General features: G+C 43.8%; 1 protein-coding gene across 1 annotated transcript in view; it reads left to right on the top strand.

The window, feature by feature from the left end:
• Positions 1–267: 267 nt before the first annotated feature.
• Positions 268–17,095, top strand: part of ppp1r9a (protein phosphatase 1, regulatory subunit 9A) — a 39,723-nt gene continuing 22,895 nt past the window's right edge. The window contains exons 1-4 of the mRNA XM_044053309.1: positions 268–764; positions 1,908–3,377; positions 14,834–14,966; positions 15,618–15,738. Of these exons, the coding sequence (XP_043909244.1) occupies positions 2,016–3,377; positions 14,834–14,966; positions 15,618–15,738 (1,616 nt within the window). The 5' untranslated portion in view covers positions 268–764; positions 1,908–2,015. The remainder of the gene's footprint in view (positions 765–1,907; positions 3,378–14,833; positions 14,967–15,617; positions 15,739–17,095) is intronic.

Genomic DNA, 17,095 nt, shown 5'->3' on the forward strand with positions numbered 1-17,095 from the left:
TTAAAGGGTCAAAATACATTTAGATGTATGTTTGCCCATGACTGTATATGTGTTGCACACTGGAGCTTTAAATATTGTTTATCTTGCTTTTAATGAGCAAATATGGTTAGGGTTATGATAGGGCTTTGATTAGGATTAGGCTGCCGATTAGGCTGCGCACCACACTTTTGATCAAATCCCAAATCTGCAACCATCAGAGCCAGGTTGCCCTTTGACCCTCCACCACACCCATGACCAGTGGGCAGACAGTAAAGTTACCGTCACAGCAGTGTGCTGGTATTTCTGCCAGGTTGCAGCTCGCATCGAAACCCCCTCCGCGCAGCACATAATCGGACCAAACCATTGCCGCAGTTTGAGGTTTTAACACCTGTCACATGAGCGTCGAGTTGCGTAAACCGGCGGCTCCCACTGCAGCCGAGTGTGTCCACTCCGCTCCACCGCAGAGCAGACACCAGACGCGGTCGTGTTGAGGAGCTGCCACAGAGCAGCGTCCAGAGAGAGGAGCCGCTCAATTACACCGACTCCCCTATTGTGCGTCCGGGCTGCAGCATCAGCCACTGCCTGCAATGGCGATGCTGTAGCGTTAGTAGTGAGTCCAAACGTTCCTGAAGTGGCGATTCCCGTCCCGGACTACATTTACGAGCGTGTGTGTGTGCGGGGAAGCGATGTTATCGTCGGAAAGGCTTTGCAGTGAGAGCGTCGTTATTCACCCCTGGATTACTGTTTGTTTTCATCGCGAGTCAAACGGAGACGGAGCCATGAATGTAAGTGTGACTCTTTTGTTTTTGAAGCAACATCGCTGTGGCTGCCGCTGGTGAACACTTTAAGTCCGCCGGTGAATCACAGAGAAAGCGTTTGTTTTTGTTGTTGTTTTTTAAATATCCATTTTTTAACCATTTCTATCGTCATGTAGACGCATGAATGAATGGATGAACGTGTGACATGATAAAGCTGTGAGCGCATGTTGTGTGCGGCGCGGCTGATGTGCAGCTCTGCCTGTTTATGTCTTGATTCCACTGACACAATTTGAAATGAAGTACATTTAAGCCTCAAATCCACTCCCCTTAACTTTATTTTCCTCTGTGAAGTGTCCTGCTTCTATCAAATGTATTATTTGGTAGAACACAAGGGTGTTATCCTGTACCATGGCGAGCCCAGCGTGGTGAATAATGAATAATGAGGCAGGACATTTAAGGTTTCAACCACTGCTACTGCTGACGCCTCTCCTGTATCTGTCCTGTATCACAACTTCATGGATTTTCTGTGTCCCAGATGTTTTCTGTTGTTCCGTGTATCATCTTCCTATTTCTGACCGTGCCACACATTAATGCATGTAACATTAAACCACTACTGTGTGCCCTAACACTGTCTTATTATTGCAATGGTGGGCAGATGGGGTCGATATTTAAACCACAGGTCTTTCACTTCATGAAATGTTGCATCTTTCACAGCGCCTGACAACATTTCGCTGTGTGCGGTGGAGGTTAAAGCTGCCATGCTTTGCTCTGCTTCAGTGCTGGCATTTAAAAGTGTCACAGTGTCGGTGGCAGTTGATAAAGCTGCAGGATGTGGCAGTGCACAGAAGAAAGAAGAAAACAGGATTTCCTACAGTGTAGCGTGAGCCTAAACACAGAGATTGCCTCTTTGAAATGATGAGTGCACTAAGCATTGGTTTAAGAGGGTAAACACTGCAGTGACGCTTCACCGACAGCATCAGCAGCATTCTCCATAATGTGTACTTTTATGTCACATATGAGCATTTGTGATTAATTTGGGCCCAGTGTTTCTAGCGGTGTCGATGGAAGGTACTTTTGTTGAAAAAATATTGTTTTTATATAGTGAATAATGTAACACACACAATAATGAAATGCTTTTATCTCAACACTGTATTTTCTGTTTTCTCACAGGTCAGATTGTAGACAGCGCTGCGGTAGGCCAAACTAAACTCCTCACTCCTTCTGTTCTAATGAGGCCACGGCAATGCTGACATCTCCTCTGAACCCAAAGACACCATCATGCTAAAGACCGAGGCGTCGGGGGAGAGGACCAGCCTCAGGAGTGCCTCCCCCCACCGCAATGCCTACCGAGCGGAGTTCCAGGCACTCAAGAGGGCCTTTGACCAGCCTCGGATTGATGGAAACTCAAAACCCAAAGATTTGGAAAGGGTAAAACAACCGAGAGGTCGCCAGTATGGCTCCCATGTCAGCCGCATCAAGGACATGTTCATGCAGATGGGCTCAGAGACTATAGCAGCTAAGACAAAGGGTCAAGATGATTCTTCACCACAGAAGATGGTCAAGCCCACCAACTTCATCAACAAGGCCGATGGATCCGTGATAAAACTCCAGCATTCCTCATCAGCTGAAAGGATCGGAGCTTTGGGAGCAAAGTTCTCCGAAACGAGGAAGCTGTTTGAGCAGCAGTCCCGTGACCAGTCCCAGTCACCCGTCTTTCACTATGGACGTGATAAAAGAGGCTCCCATGAGCACCTTGATGACTGGCGAGGTGCAAGGTCCAATCGAGGCAGCACAGACTCCCTGGACTCGCTTTGCTCCAGAACCGAGGCATCCTCACCGACTGTCAGTCAACTCAGTGCTGTTTTTGAAAATGTCGACCACCACAATCAGGGCGCGCCCGGCAGAGGAATCAGCAGACGAGCCCTCTACTCGCCAGATGGATTCAACCGTCAAGGGGGGGATCTCAGTGAGGATGATTCACGACAGTCTCCAGTTCGTGGAAATTACCGGAGCAGGACAGGGGGAAGGTTCCCCTCGTCCATGTCCTCTGAGGACCTCTTGACTCCCAGTCTTGAAGCAGAGACAGAGGAGATGAAACATGCTCCACAAGATGAGGATGCCCAAGACAAAGCAGACAAGGCCGGAGATAGACTGCGGCTTTCTGGGGCCACCACTGATGTAAGCCAGGTGAATGGTTCTTGTAAGGAAGATGAGGAACTTTCTGAGGATCCTGGGCTGTCCAAAGCTTCAAAACCTTCAGATGATGCTGTGATTACCAACAAAACCTTTAGTGATGCCACTCCAGAGCCCCTGCCAACCACAAACACACCAGCTGAAAGCCAGCAGGCTGGAGATGGCTCTCGAGAAGAAAAGCCTTCTGAATCGCCCAATGACCAGGTGGAAGAACCTATTGAGGAATATACTGGGACTGAGCGTGTGGTTTTTAATGCAGATGGAGATGCTTGTTACCAGGGTTGGGGTGAGAGCTGTACAGATCCTGATGATGACCTCTATGGAGACGATGAAGATATTGACTATGACCCAGGCTCTGATCTGACCGAGCTTCCTGGTCTCCCAGAGGAAAATAAAGAGGACGTCCCTCCAAAGAGGAAGATCTGCTTCAGCACTGCCCCCATTACGGTGAGTACAAAACTGTTGTGGGAGCCTAAATTGTGTAAACACACTGAACACAACTCAACATAAAATCCCTGGTGCAGCTCTTGTAAGAAAGTAGGTTAAAACAACAGAGAGCTAATATTGTATTCAGGGCTTTTCCTTTTATTGGCTCATATTTATAGCTTTGCTTTTTTCAAATACATGTTTGTGAGGATAGGTCATCGTGATAAAATCTCACATCAGTAATCAGGCGATGCCTTTATGATGGTTTCCATTCAACGTGTCCTTAATTTTCAGTGCGCTCTGCTTTATGGGAGACGTCAGTTGTGCACTGTGGCTCTTGCTCTCCGGTGGCAGTAGTTGTAGCTGTTTTGTGATGCAGAGACTGAGGGTCAGAGCATTGCCCTCTGGGAAATATCTCTGTGCAAAACAACTGTGCATGTGCTAGTCATGCTGGTTCTGCACCCACACCATTTGTTTTTCAATAACCCTTATGGCATCTCTTTGATCAGGAAGCAGTTTATTGAACTATTTCATGACGATGCTCTGTGCAGGGCAGACTCTATAGGGATTATACTGTTTGACATACTGAACAGTAGACTGGGACCATATGTTGAATCATGATCTTTCTGCACTCAATGATATCAGCAGATACACAGCTCATTCATTTTACAATCCATCCTCTTGAATAAATTTAGAACGCTTTATTTGTCATTGTATAGAATGTGCATTAAAAGGAAAAATGTGTTATAAAAACATTAGAATGAGGTATCTAAGAAAGGGGGAGGGTCGTATTTACGCCACAAAATAATAACCTGTTTCTAAAGAACTCCGTTCCCTAGTTAATAATAGAAATACCATTATCTGTGTTCCGTCGAATGCCCTTGAGTAGATTTGTATTATTTTGTGTGCTGAGTTGAATACAAAGCAGCCACTGTTGTTTACGGATTGGGACAATGGCGTGTGAGATTATGGGAAATATTTTTTTCAGCCGTAATCCTTAAACATTTAGAATTCATAAGCTTAATGTGTGTCATGGCAAATGACATTCATCCATTCTTCTGTTGTGATATTTAGCTTATGGACACAATCTGTGTGTGTGTGTGTGTGTGTGATCAGCATACCGTTAGTGATTTAGAAACTTCAGTGTATGTGTGACAGATTTGGACGTAACACAAACATTCCTCAGTTTGAGGATCAATCCTATTAACGTGATGTAACGAACCAGAACAATTAGCCCAGTTATTTCTGACCAAAAAAAAAAAGGCTCACTAATTGCCCTGCACTGTCTCTGCAGTGTGTGTCCTTCTGCTTTTTCTCTTTTCCTCCCTCACAGGACTGACCTCACGTGCACACCAATGCAAGTACATGTTTTTGCCAGAGCGTTTGAAATCGTCCACAGTTCTCACGTTGTTCTTTTCTTTTCTTTTTAAAGTTACTGAACAGGCCTTAATACATCTTTATCCTCATACTTTTAAGAGTGTGATAAAGTATCTACAATCTTATTTTGGATAATTTGAAAGCTGGCTTTTTATTTAGATCAAATGAGGACAACATAACATACACTTTGAGCTTCTTTTTTCATGGTCATATGGAATATTTAACAGTGACAATTAGACATGCACTCCTCCCACTTTGTCATACGCTGTCCCTCCTGTTGGTGCACGAGGAACAAACAGTGTTCTGTCTTTTGTTCGTCTGTTTTTGTGAAGGAGACAAAGCTATTTTTCTCAGTCCTCGGGCCCCGCACGAGTCCAGCCTGATCCCTGTGGGAGGAGACTCCAGAGAAGGCTTTGAAAGGAAACTCTGCCATCATAATCTAATACTTATTGTTCCCACCTCTTAGTGTGATATTTCTTACTCCTGCATCTTAAAGTGGATAAATAATTTCAACATCCAGGCTTTGAAAGCTTATTTAATTTGGAGATAATCATGGACGCCTCTGGGAGAAGATAAAATACATTCACACAGACTTCATCTTGAAAAGAAAACAGCTCCAGAAACTTGAAGAAAGAGGGATTTAAGTTTAGAAATGTGTTTTCCAGAATGAACAAGTCTCAGCAACTATTGGATAGACTTTAGGGATTTATCTTACTGACTTCATAGGTTGATACTTTAAGTGAAGTGTCTGTACAGCTGTTAGCTGGATCCCTAAATCCAAATCTGTTCAGTGACATGTGGTGATTTGCCTCTAGCACGAGCAGCGCGTCAGTCGTTTGGACATATTCTGTTAAACACTTCATCGTCTTGTAGATGGATTGGCACAAACATCCATTTGTGATATCATTTATATTTTGTGATAGTATTGATGATCTTAGAGCCTTTCCTTCACATTGTCCAGTTGTTTCATTTTTAAACAAGTATTGCTAAACTAATTTCCTCAGGGATGCACAATATTTATCAACACAATACCTGTATCGGCAGATATTGGCTTTAAAATGTGTTCTCGGATATCAGCAAACACACCAAGGTCATTCATTATAGAACATTTATATCTAATAAAATGTTCTATAATGAAGAACATTTATATCTACATCTGCTGTGACTTGAGCATAAAAATATGATGTTAATTTCACCACAGAAGAGACTTAATTAAATATGTACAGTATATCGGTATCGTTTATCGGCCCAAGCACTTCCTGATATATCGGCAAAAAGTCCAATATCGTGCATCCCTGTCAATTGTGCCACTACAAACACGTTAGCATTTGCCTCAAAGCACTCTTTTGTCATAGTATAGAGACGCACAAGCGTGGCTGTAAACTATATATTTTTTTTGGTATTTATTATTGATTATTACTTCCACGTCCTTTCACACCACTGTAACTGACCTGCATATAATATGAGACTGCATGGTGTGAGCCACCAAAGCCAAGTGGCTTTCCGTCCTGGAGGCACTGACCTACAGAACAAAATCACGTCAAATGTTCATTCAAGCAACTGGCTTTATCTTTGACGTTAGTAGTACTAGTTTGGGTTGTTCGGTCTGCAGCCTTTGGATCTGAAGTGTAGTTAAGATGCACTGCTGTCAATGCACATTCCGTGCAGGTGATATTGCCAAAGAGAAAAGGATGTTTATTGTTTGTTCCGAGATCCGTGTCGTGGTTCACATTTTTGAAATGTGTCTTGTCATCTTAAATAACTAAAGCTCCCTCACTAGTTGGCAGACAGAGTCTTCACCCTTGGTTTTCCTCTCCTGGCTTTGTTACATTTATTTTCACTTTTTAATAATACTTGTGCCCACGGAGCAACTGTGTTTCCATCGGCCGGAGTCCTGTGATGTCTTAATGGATTTAAGCCGATGCGATGAGTGGAGGACCGTTTAAACGGCCAGTGAAGTGGCTCTGTAATCAGCTGCCCACTCTGCATGACGTCTGTTCCTGACATTCTGTTCATTAGAATGTGCCGTCGCTCTGTTCGTGGAATGCTGAGCAGCAAGGATCTGACCGCCGAGGCATGATCAATAAGATAGAGATGACAATGTTAGACTTTCTGTGTCAGCACCGTATAAAGTGTGTTTTCTTAAAGTCGGAGATTCAGCGCTAAGATTTGCAGTGTGTCATTTGGTTCCACGAACAGTCTACACACACGCTTTCTGTACACTGGTTTGCATCTTCTGCTGCAGTACATCAAACCAGTACAGGGACTAATCTTGTACTTTACTGGAGCGTGAAGGAACATAAAGATAAAGTCGCTGATGCCTGCAAACGAAAAAAAAAATAAAAAAAATAAAAAATGCCCCCTGCAAACTTTCATTATCCCAGTGCTGTTCCTCAGACTTGCCAGGCATTAAGCAATGGTTATTTCATTTGACTGCCCTTAATACAGGATATGGCACCAGAGACACGCGGCCTTTGATCAGGGTGTAACTGTACATGACTCTACATCAACAGCAAATATCGGTGTGATTCCGCCTTCCTTATCTGGAGTATGAAATATTAGTCTTGTGCTTCACTACCTGTGAAAGTAGATGGCCTCAAGCCAGGAGCCTTCTGACTGCATTTCCTGATAAAAGTGATTACTTAACTTTTGGGCAGCCTGTCTCTCTGGATGATGACATACTGCATGAGCAGCAACCGCATTTGGAACCACTACGAACATAGATTGTGAAAGTGTAATTTGTAAGTAGGTCTGTAACATCATTGCTGCAGCTTAACCTCCTTAGACAAGTGTTGCAGTGAATGGCCCTTCAGATAAGTCCTCTCCTCTCCTATCCAAACAGTGTCAGTGGGTGAGTTGGTCCACAAATCATTTACACGTCCATAAATGATTTTCTGTCATGTGGTTTGCTTTAACTTTCTGCAGTCAGCTGCTATGTTGTTCAGTGTTTAAGTATTTGTCTCTATGTCCTATATTGTGGTGGTCTCCCTCCCCTGAAAACTGTGGTTTCTCCTAACGACAGGAAACAGGGTTTGGTAGACGTTTCAAAATTGAGTGCATTTCAGTTATGTCTTTATATATTATAATGAGTCACTGTTGTAAAGACACAGCAGTAGTGAAATTGTGGTAAAGATATGGTTCCTAACCTCAGACCCAATGTTGTGTTGCTTCATAACGAGAAACCGTACATGAAAAACATGATAAATAATTGGTGAATGCTGTTCCTCTGCAATGTTTTGGATACAGAATAATGTGACATAAATCAATCAAAACTGCGTCCTGGTGGTCAAGATAATAACATATTGATTGCAGGACTTGTAGAGGATAGTATCACTGTATAGTGTAATTTATCTGTTGCCATTCTAAAGACCCATTTAGGCCAAAATATATAGACACGTCACATAATATGACGTGTCTATGACATCTGTGCGTGGCTTAGTCACTCCATTATTAATGCGGTGGTGTTTTTGTTTGCTTGCGCCGATGCCATCAGATCCTCCCTGGGGGATGCATTTTTAATGATTCCGGGGAAGGTGAGACGTGCCACGTGGTATTTATTGGTACAGTCGGACTGTTTCATGAATCATCAGCCGGCCCCCATCTACCACACTTTGGACCTCTGCTGATGATATCATCAGTGTGCTGCCAATTTCTGTGTTTTGTGACACAGTGTTATCAGTGGGGAGGGTTGAAGTTTGACGACTGCGCTGTCCCCAACAATTATACTGATTCATTGTTGTGTCTAAGAATAGTGATCTGTGGCATATTGGCCACAGTGTAATAAACAGAGTGTTTATTATTCTAGGCAGAAATACTGTACGGTCCCACACTCTGCCTCGTCATTGTTGCAACCTAATGAATTGCGTAGCATAGCAAATGGGCAATAGAGCATCGGCCCTGGAACAAGCGCTGTGTTGTTGTGTTGAACCCAGCCTCCCACTCACTGTATATAACCAAGGTACAGCACAAAGCGCTAAAGCGGGGCATTGTCTGCAGTCATTCACTTGCAGTTGTTTACTACTCTCTGGGCCCCTCTTTGATGCCTCCACACACACTCGCTTTCTGTGCAGTTGGCCAGTGGCTTGATTTGTTAAAGGTCTACTGTGTTAGAAATAGTGACAAACGGAGGAGACCTCAAATCACCTCTCCTTTTCACCATTGTACTACAGTGGCCCTCTGCATACCAGAGGGGTGTCATTCTTCTTTGTGTGTGTACAGTAGCATCCTACAAGATGGTGGGTCTTCATAAAGCAAGGCCCTTACCCAGAATACCTTACAGGCCACGTATTACTCATGACTCATCCAGTGACGACACTCTCTCGCCAATCAGTGGCCGGCAGTCTGTCAACGTACCAGGTGCTATGACAAATGTCAGTTCACACACACTCACCACTGTATTTTACATGAATCTGTAGGTTGGTTGTCTTTTAACCAAAGGGGGAAAATGCATATGCTGCTTTTTGGTAAACTACTGATGCATGTATTCTTCTAGCCTATTTCTATCATCGCATCAGCAACTACAGCACCCCAGGTCTACCACTCGACTTTTTTCTTTTTCAAATGTTCCCAGAATTTGGTAAAACTGTCTTCTTTAAACACATTCAAAGCCGGTTTATGGACCATCATGAAAGATGTTGTTGCTTTACATAACCTCCTTGAAGGCTTTGGATTAAGGATCTTGTTGGTATGGCCTGTATACTTCTGCACTCTTTTTTTACTCTCTTTTAATTTCCTCCTTTTAACTTTTATATTCTCTCTCTCTCTATATACATACATACATATATATGTGTATATATATATATGTATATATACATATATATATCTTGTGTCTCAATGGGACCTTCCTGTCTAAATAAAGGATGAATAAATAAAATAAAATAAAACTGTATAGTGGAAAAGCACAATTTCTGTCAATAAACCCTACAATCTACAATAAAAGTCACACCGGCTTAAACAATGCTGGAATCGATGTCATCAATTGGAGTAAAAACAGAACTCTGCAATTTAGTCTGACTTTCTTTCTTATGGAACAGAGTGTGTGTGGATTTAGTAAATTGCTGACTGAGGTCGTGGCTTCCCCCCACACGTCTGAAGTCAAAGTCGACTTCCTCAGACTTCCTCAGCTGAGTGTTAAGTCCCATGGTGTTTGTCTCTGTCTTTTCTCACTCTGGCCGCGTTTCTTCCCATCCCTTCGTCTTTGTATCTGTCAATCTCGCTATGTTCTTGGAAGACATTAATTAATTTCCATCATCAGCGAGTGCCTCCCCCCACCACAGCATCCAAACACTCTCCTCAGCACCTTCCAGCTGTCCGGCCTGGTGTTATATGTGAGTGGGTGACTACAGGTACAAGTAATGGAATGGAAATGTGCTGAGCTGTCACGGCAGAGCAGACAGAGTATCTCACTATATATGTGTGTGTGTGTGTGTGTGTACACCAGGCTGTAGATAATCCACTGCAGGATTTGTTCGTGCCATGGCGGTAGGAACATTTCTTCTGGGTTTTCCAGTGTCCTCTTGCCCTGGGTTAGCATCCACTGTGTGGAAAGAGCAAACCAGGTGACAGCACCGCCACAGATCCATTTTAATACGCTCAGAGGCTGTTGGCCAGGCTCGGGGCTCCATGCTGTGAAATCTTAGGCTTGGACTCAAACAGGCCTGCAGCCTTGTCTGCCCCTTTGATTTGCCTCAGCTTTGTCGTTTTTTTTTTCATTTTCTTTTCTTTATTTCTCTCTTATTGCCTGTTTCACTCTTCACTGGCCTCACTGTCCTCTGCTGCTCTAACCTCTGAGTCATATGAGTCATTCTGTTTCTCTCTCACTGAATATTGCCTCTTAGCCTCTGTTACCTGGAATCTTCCCTTCCAGTTACTCTGTTTTCTCATCATTTTAAAGCCTGTGTGTCCTCCCGTGTCCTCGCTTCACTCCCTTTTCTTTGTTTTAGCTCTCTCTCCTTTTAATGTACCCTCCTCACCTTTACTTCTTTTCAAATCATATAATAAACGTGTTTGATAGAACCAATGAGAGTGTGTTGTACGGATGTTGCGTACTTTAGTTTACAACCGTAACTTGTACAAGACAAGTTGATTCAAAACATCGTGAACATCGTCCACCTCCATGTCTGTTTACTTTCTGAAGTCGCGCTAAATCCCGCAGGTTTCTGTGAGATCCCAAAGTGTGCGGTCCGGCGTCTCGACTAGATTGTCTAGTCCGTGCCTCCTCAGGATTTAAAACACCGATAATCTGGTTCCGGAGTTCGTCGCGTCTCTGGTCTCCCACGTTTTTAAAATCAAGTCAGATTTGAAAATCCTCTAGAGTGGGGCAGGCATTAGCTGGCCCTTGGCTAATCCCTGCTACTCTGTTCCATCTTGTTAGACCAACAGCTCTTCAGACAGACTGATGTAGTAACAGACAGCCAGACAGACATGTAATGTGAGAGATTAATCTTACCATGGATGGACGCTATGGTTTGAAACACCTTGATGGACAGAAAACAAAACGTTTGTGTTAAACAGAAACATTTAAGTAAATCATAGACACATAGGGATGATGTGTTCTGTCTCAGAGTTTGTTAAACATTATACTGCGATGTAGTGAGCTTTTTTTATGTTGATAAAGGAAAGAATGAAGCAAAAAAGGGAACGCTGTTGTTGCTTGACAGCTGGTATCTGACTGCATGTGACGTCTGCAGAGCTTCCACTTGCGAAATGTCAACACTGTGCCGGCCAAAGCGCGAATCCCGAGGCTTCACAACACGGTGGTGTAGTGGTTAGCACTCTCGCCTTGCAGGGAGAAGACCCGGGTTCGAGCCCCGGTTGGAACATGGGCCTTTCTGCATGGAGTTTGCATGTTCTCCCCGTGTGTGCGTGGGTTCTCTCCGGGTTCTCCCGCTTCCTCCCACAGTCCAAAAACATGCAATGTGGGGATTAGGTGAATTGGACACTCTAAATTGACCATAGGAGTGAGTGTGAGAGTGAATGGTTGTTTGTCTCTAGCTGTGTGTGGCCCTGCGATGGACTGGCGAACTGTCCAGGGTGTACCCCGCCTATCGCCCGATGTAGCTGAAATTGGCACAACCCCCCCCCGCGACCCTCTGGTGGAGGATAAAGCGGTTAGATGATGACTGACTGACTGACTGAGAACAAGAAGATATTGTGCATCCTATCTCAGCTCAAAGTGAAGCTGGGAAGCCGTAACATTTGCCAAATGAGTGCTTTCTGTTTAGTGGTGCAATCTATCTGCGTATCCTCACTTCCACACGTTCACGCTCTTTCATTTATTGTTGTCCCTCTGTCGTTACATCCTTGTTTATCCTATTCATCTCCATCACTGTACTTCTTCTGTCATTTGTCCTCGTCCCCCACTCATGACCTCCCTTTTTCTTTACTCCCTCTGGTGACTGGCTACATGCTAATGTGTTTGTAGATAGGACACAGTGACTGAGAGAGGCCATTAGTGAGGGAGCTGACTGCCGATATTAGCATCGCATCCAGGAAGTCCAGGACATTTATTGGGCGTATGTGCACTGAAGATTATGATGTGTCATTAAAGCTCTGGTGTGTAACTCCTGTTGCCCTCCTTGGAGTAACTGCTAATGCAATGCTGACACCTCTACATGACTTATGCTCAGGTGATTTCACACCCAGTTACTCATTATAATAAATGTTGTTCTGCAGCTTTTATCCCAATCAAGCTGCTTTTTTTTTTTTAGCAGTTGAATGTTCTTAAATGTTTTGTGGGCACCTCTTGTCGTTTTTCAGCCATATTGAAGGGTTAGGGATGAGCTGATATGATACTCTGGTCAAAAGTCATTGAATCGGCGATCGGAAAAATCAATTGTGATCCAGACATTTCACATTTAATGCTTCACCAAGCTCGAACTGGAGAAATATGGGCTGTTTATTTTCCACAAACGGAATATTTGTTATACAGTCGGTCAATTCGCACTGACGTCTGTATCAGTAGATTCTCACACTCTTGAGAATCCACTGATCTTTGTCAGGCAGGGGTGTGTCAACATATTGATTTGGTGATATATCGTCGTCCTTCCTTCGTGCAACACAATAATCGATACGCCAGAGCAAATATGGATAATTTAGCAGTTCTTGCCAGTGTCACACGGTGGGCGTGGCTACTTCATGTCAAATAAATGAGGGGAAACTTGGGCGGAAGTTACCCGGCCGAAGAAGAGGGAGTTTACAGCGGGATAAGGGTGGAGGAAGCTACGTTAAGAGATGCTCCATCCACGTTCACGTGATATTATATAGCTACCCTGTGATTCCCATTCCTATTGTCAGACGAGGTGTCACTTCCTTAGTGTGCAGCACTGAAAAATGTCTCCTGGGGAAATGATTTAGTAATATTTGAGGAATTGTAGTTAAAGGAATACTTCAGCCATTTACATTTAGCTTTGAATTACTAGAATAGGGGTAGTATTTTTGAAAAATTGTGCTTTCCAACCTCAGTTTCCCCTGAGTCGAGTTTTTTTTGGTACGTGTCCACCAGTGACACTTAACAAAGAAAAGAATAAGGATATTTCTCAACTGAGGGGAAACTGAGGATGGAAAGCACAACTTTTCAAAAATACTACCCCTATTCTGGTAAGTAAGTATTTAAAGCTAAATGCAAATCAGTTAAGTATTCCTTAAAGTTCTTGTTAAACTACAGCTTTGATATTGTGCAAACTAGGTGTTTGTTAATAATGATGTTTTTTTTTTTGACTATTCCCATAACATACAACATTGTTTACTTGTTTACTATGCCTGTGTGTGCCCGTGTGTGCGTGAGCATTAATAATGCAGGGCTGTTGATCACTCTGAATGATTGATGACCGGCAGGTCATGGATAGAGCTCACGAACGCTTGTGTCAGACAAAAGAATAAAACCAGCTCTGGCAGCATCACGCTGTATCAATGTGTGTTCAACCAGGTCACTCACACGCTGTAGTTTTTAGGTTTTTTTTTAATATTATGAGCCAAACCCTTATCATTTCCTGTAACACAGGGTGAAGAATGTGTAGCTACAGGCACAAATACTGTGACAGACAGTCCTTCTCCACGTGTCTCTCTTGCCCACACTGTCGTCATCCTTCCACCTGAACAGAAATATTAAATAACAGAAGCCAGTGGGGCTCATTATTTTTCCCCCTGACCTTACACAGCAGAGATCCGTCCATGCACATGCATACCAAGTGACAAACAGACATCTGGCTTCAGGCTTGTGATGTGACATGACAGTATATCGATCTCTGCTGAGAGTATTATTTCCTCTCTCACTTAAACAGGTCAGAGAAGTGAGGCGTGGCTGGCGGGCACACGCTCGGATGACACTGCAGTCGAGCGGATGTGATCAAATCTGGGACTTCCGTGTAATATCTCTGTGTGTCTAATGTAGGTCTGTTTGCGGATCACTTTGAAATCCCTCCTTGTAGGAGGAGAAGACCACCGTTTCAAATGTCAACAAGCGACTCGGGCTCCGTTAATGGCACCTGCCGTCAGTGTGGGTGTACTTACGTCCGCGCAGACAGCAACGCGCACGTCTGTCCTACGCAGCGAAAGCGATAGAGTTCTGCAGATCATGACGCACGCTGGAGCCAGCTTATGCAGAGCAACACTGTCTCCTCCTCCACTTGTCGGGAGAGAAGATGTGAAGTGACAGCTCACTCTTGCAGAGGAGCAGAGGTTCCTCTGAGGTCCCCAGAGAGAAGGGAGGGCACCTCTGTATCCTCATCACCACATTGTGTTTGAATGACAGTTTGTTGTGGGGATTGTGATGAGTTGTTGTTATCGTTGTGAGGGCCATGATTCATTAAAAGTAACAGCATTACCTGCACAGCCACCCCGTTGTTATCCTCAGTACATTAGTGGTAGTTGTGTTTAGTTTTATGAATACTAAACAAAATCATCTGGTGTTTTTATTTAAGCTTTAAATTTCCAAGAGCCAGAAGAAACCTGTTGCTGTGGAGACTGAAACTTGAGTCCTTCATCTTTTTTTTTTCTTTTTTTTTCCCCATCTCTGTGATATATGAACCAGTGGCTATATCGGATCCTTTGTGCATAATCTGTACCATTACGTCTCTCGTTTTTTTTCCTCCCCCCCTCAGGTGTTTAACACTTACTCCAATGAGGACTATGACCGACGTAATGATGAAGTGGATCCTGTGGCGTCCTCTGCAGAATACGAGCTGGAGAAGAGGGTGGAGAAACTGGAACTCTTCCCTGTGGAGCTGGAGAAAGGTGGGAAAGACAATCTCAGAATATTGTATCACTCCCACCAGTGATACCCAGAAGACTCAATCACTCGCATATTGAATTTGACTTGGTTTCTTTTTTTTCATCCCAACTTAATTCTCTTTTTCATGAATTGTCCTCGGCGTTGCAAGTAAAATGATAGTGAACCTCAAAACACGTCCTGCTCCTCCGCCCCCCCCCACACACACACACACACTATAAATCTCCTGTAGTCGTATCAAAAAGTTACTTCAGTATGAGCTATAAGATGGTGATATGGCATCATCTTCACTTGTCTTGTCCTTTTATGGATTTTCCGTGTTGAACTCCAACGTTGCTGCGGCCCTAAAATAGCACGGCCGTTCATTGCAGAGATTGCACCATCCATCCCCTGTTATGTAAACCTGACAACTGGTGAATAATTACCGCAAAGATGGAGATGTTCGAATGCTACAATGGAAGCACGTTTCCTTTCCTTGAGACGGCCAGCATATCTGTAGTAGATGTCCCTTCTCCATTAGTGAAGTCATTATTTTGAATTTTGAGTGTATTTTTTTACACATATTCCTGACACTTGACAATTGTAGGATCTAAGGTCATCAGTTAATCAGGAGGTTAGATACATGCTTGATTTCCTCTGTGCGTTTGTGCTCACAGATGACGATGGCCTGGGGATCAGTATCATAGGCATGGGCGTCGGTGCCGATGCGGGTCTGGAGAAACTGGGCATCTTCGTCAAGACCGTCATCGAGGGCGGAGCGGCTGAGCGAGATGCCAGGTGAGAGACGGCCGTCTTATTGGGAGACCTCAAGCTGTTATGAAACATACTTAAAAAAAGATGAGCGATGATATCTCTGCACACAAATCCAAAATACACACACACACACACACACGCACACTCTGTACCTGTCAGATTTAGCAGCAGGGGTTCAGATTAGATCCAGTGGGAGCGGCGCAGTCTGGTACATGAAGTCTCACATACTGTAGGACCGTGTGTGGTGGACTCGTTTCATTAAAGCGTGTTTTGCGTCGTCTTTTCTGTGTCGCTTTGGAAGAATTAGTCGGCACAAAATGTTTTGCCCACATGCTTCCATTTTCACAGCGTGAAACCATCCCTGTCTGTGGTTACGCTGTCTGTTGTGGGAGAGGAGCTGTGTGTACTTGTGTGTGTGTGTGTGTGAACTGTGCAGAGTAAGCACTGAACCAGAGGGGAAGAGAAGGGCATGACAGCAGTGCTCGTCAGACTCTAAACGACCAGCGTCTGTGTGGTTCAGGCTCCCCCCCCCGTTTAAAAAAAGGCTCCTCCATTCAGTGAGAGCAGTGAGCTCATTAGACACTCTGGAAACTCGGTGGCACTGGGGTGTGCTTGCTGTAGGTGTGCTTTCTTAAGGGATTCATTTCTTTCCCTTTTATGTAAGAAGCCAGAGCTGCCGCGTTCACAACCACGAGTGTGACAAAAGGAATTGAGCAGAGATCTGTGGGAGAGGGAAAAAGAAAAGCCTGGTTCTGAAGTGAATCCAAAATAAATGATGATCCTTAGTGAGCCTGAGAAGTGAGTGTGAAAAGATGATTTTTTTTCCACATTAATTGTTAATTAATAATGGATACATGACCCAAAAGACAGTTTTTTACTTCATGAGTTAGCTTCTCTCTCCACTGTTTACTTCACCTAAACCCACGGTTCTCAAACTGTGGTACCCGAGCTTCCTGTGGTGGCACGGGGAGGACAATCAGAAATACTGTATATACCAGGGTATGTGATCAGAGTGGAGCTGAGGCGTTTTGACCAGGGTGCGTAGAGAATGAAAAAATCTCTTGCTCCATCTTCATCTAAATCTCACTATACCAGTGTCTGTCGTATATGTGAGGAAGAGGAGGATGACGAGAGAGCAATCTGGAATAAATCTGCCTCCTGTGAAAAGTCCGCGGTCGACCTATTTACGCCGCTGTATTTTAACGCTGGAGATAATCGTGTATTAGTAACTACTAAACACTGCAACTATACTATAGTTGCAGTGTTAATCCAATAAATGTGCAGCATAACATGGCTTTATAAGTAGATTCCTGTTAAGTAACAAAAATAAATCATTCGGTTACAGCATTAACAAACTATTGAAACATAATTGAGTTGTCGT

This window comes from Solea senegalensis, linkage group LG20, assembly GCF_019176455.1.
Source record: "Solea senegalensis isolate Sse05_10M linkage group LG20, IFAPA_SoseM_1, whole genome shotgun sequence".
Lineage (NCBI taxonomy): Eukaryota > Metazoa > Chordata > Actinopteri > Pleuronectiformes > Soleidae > Solea > Solea senegalensis.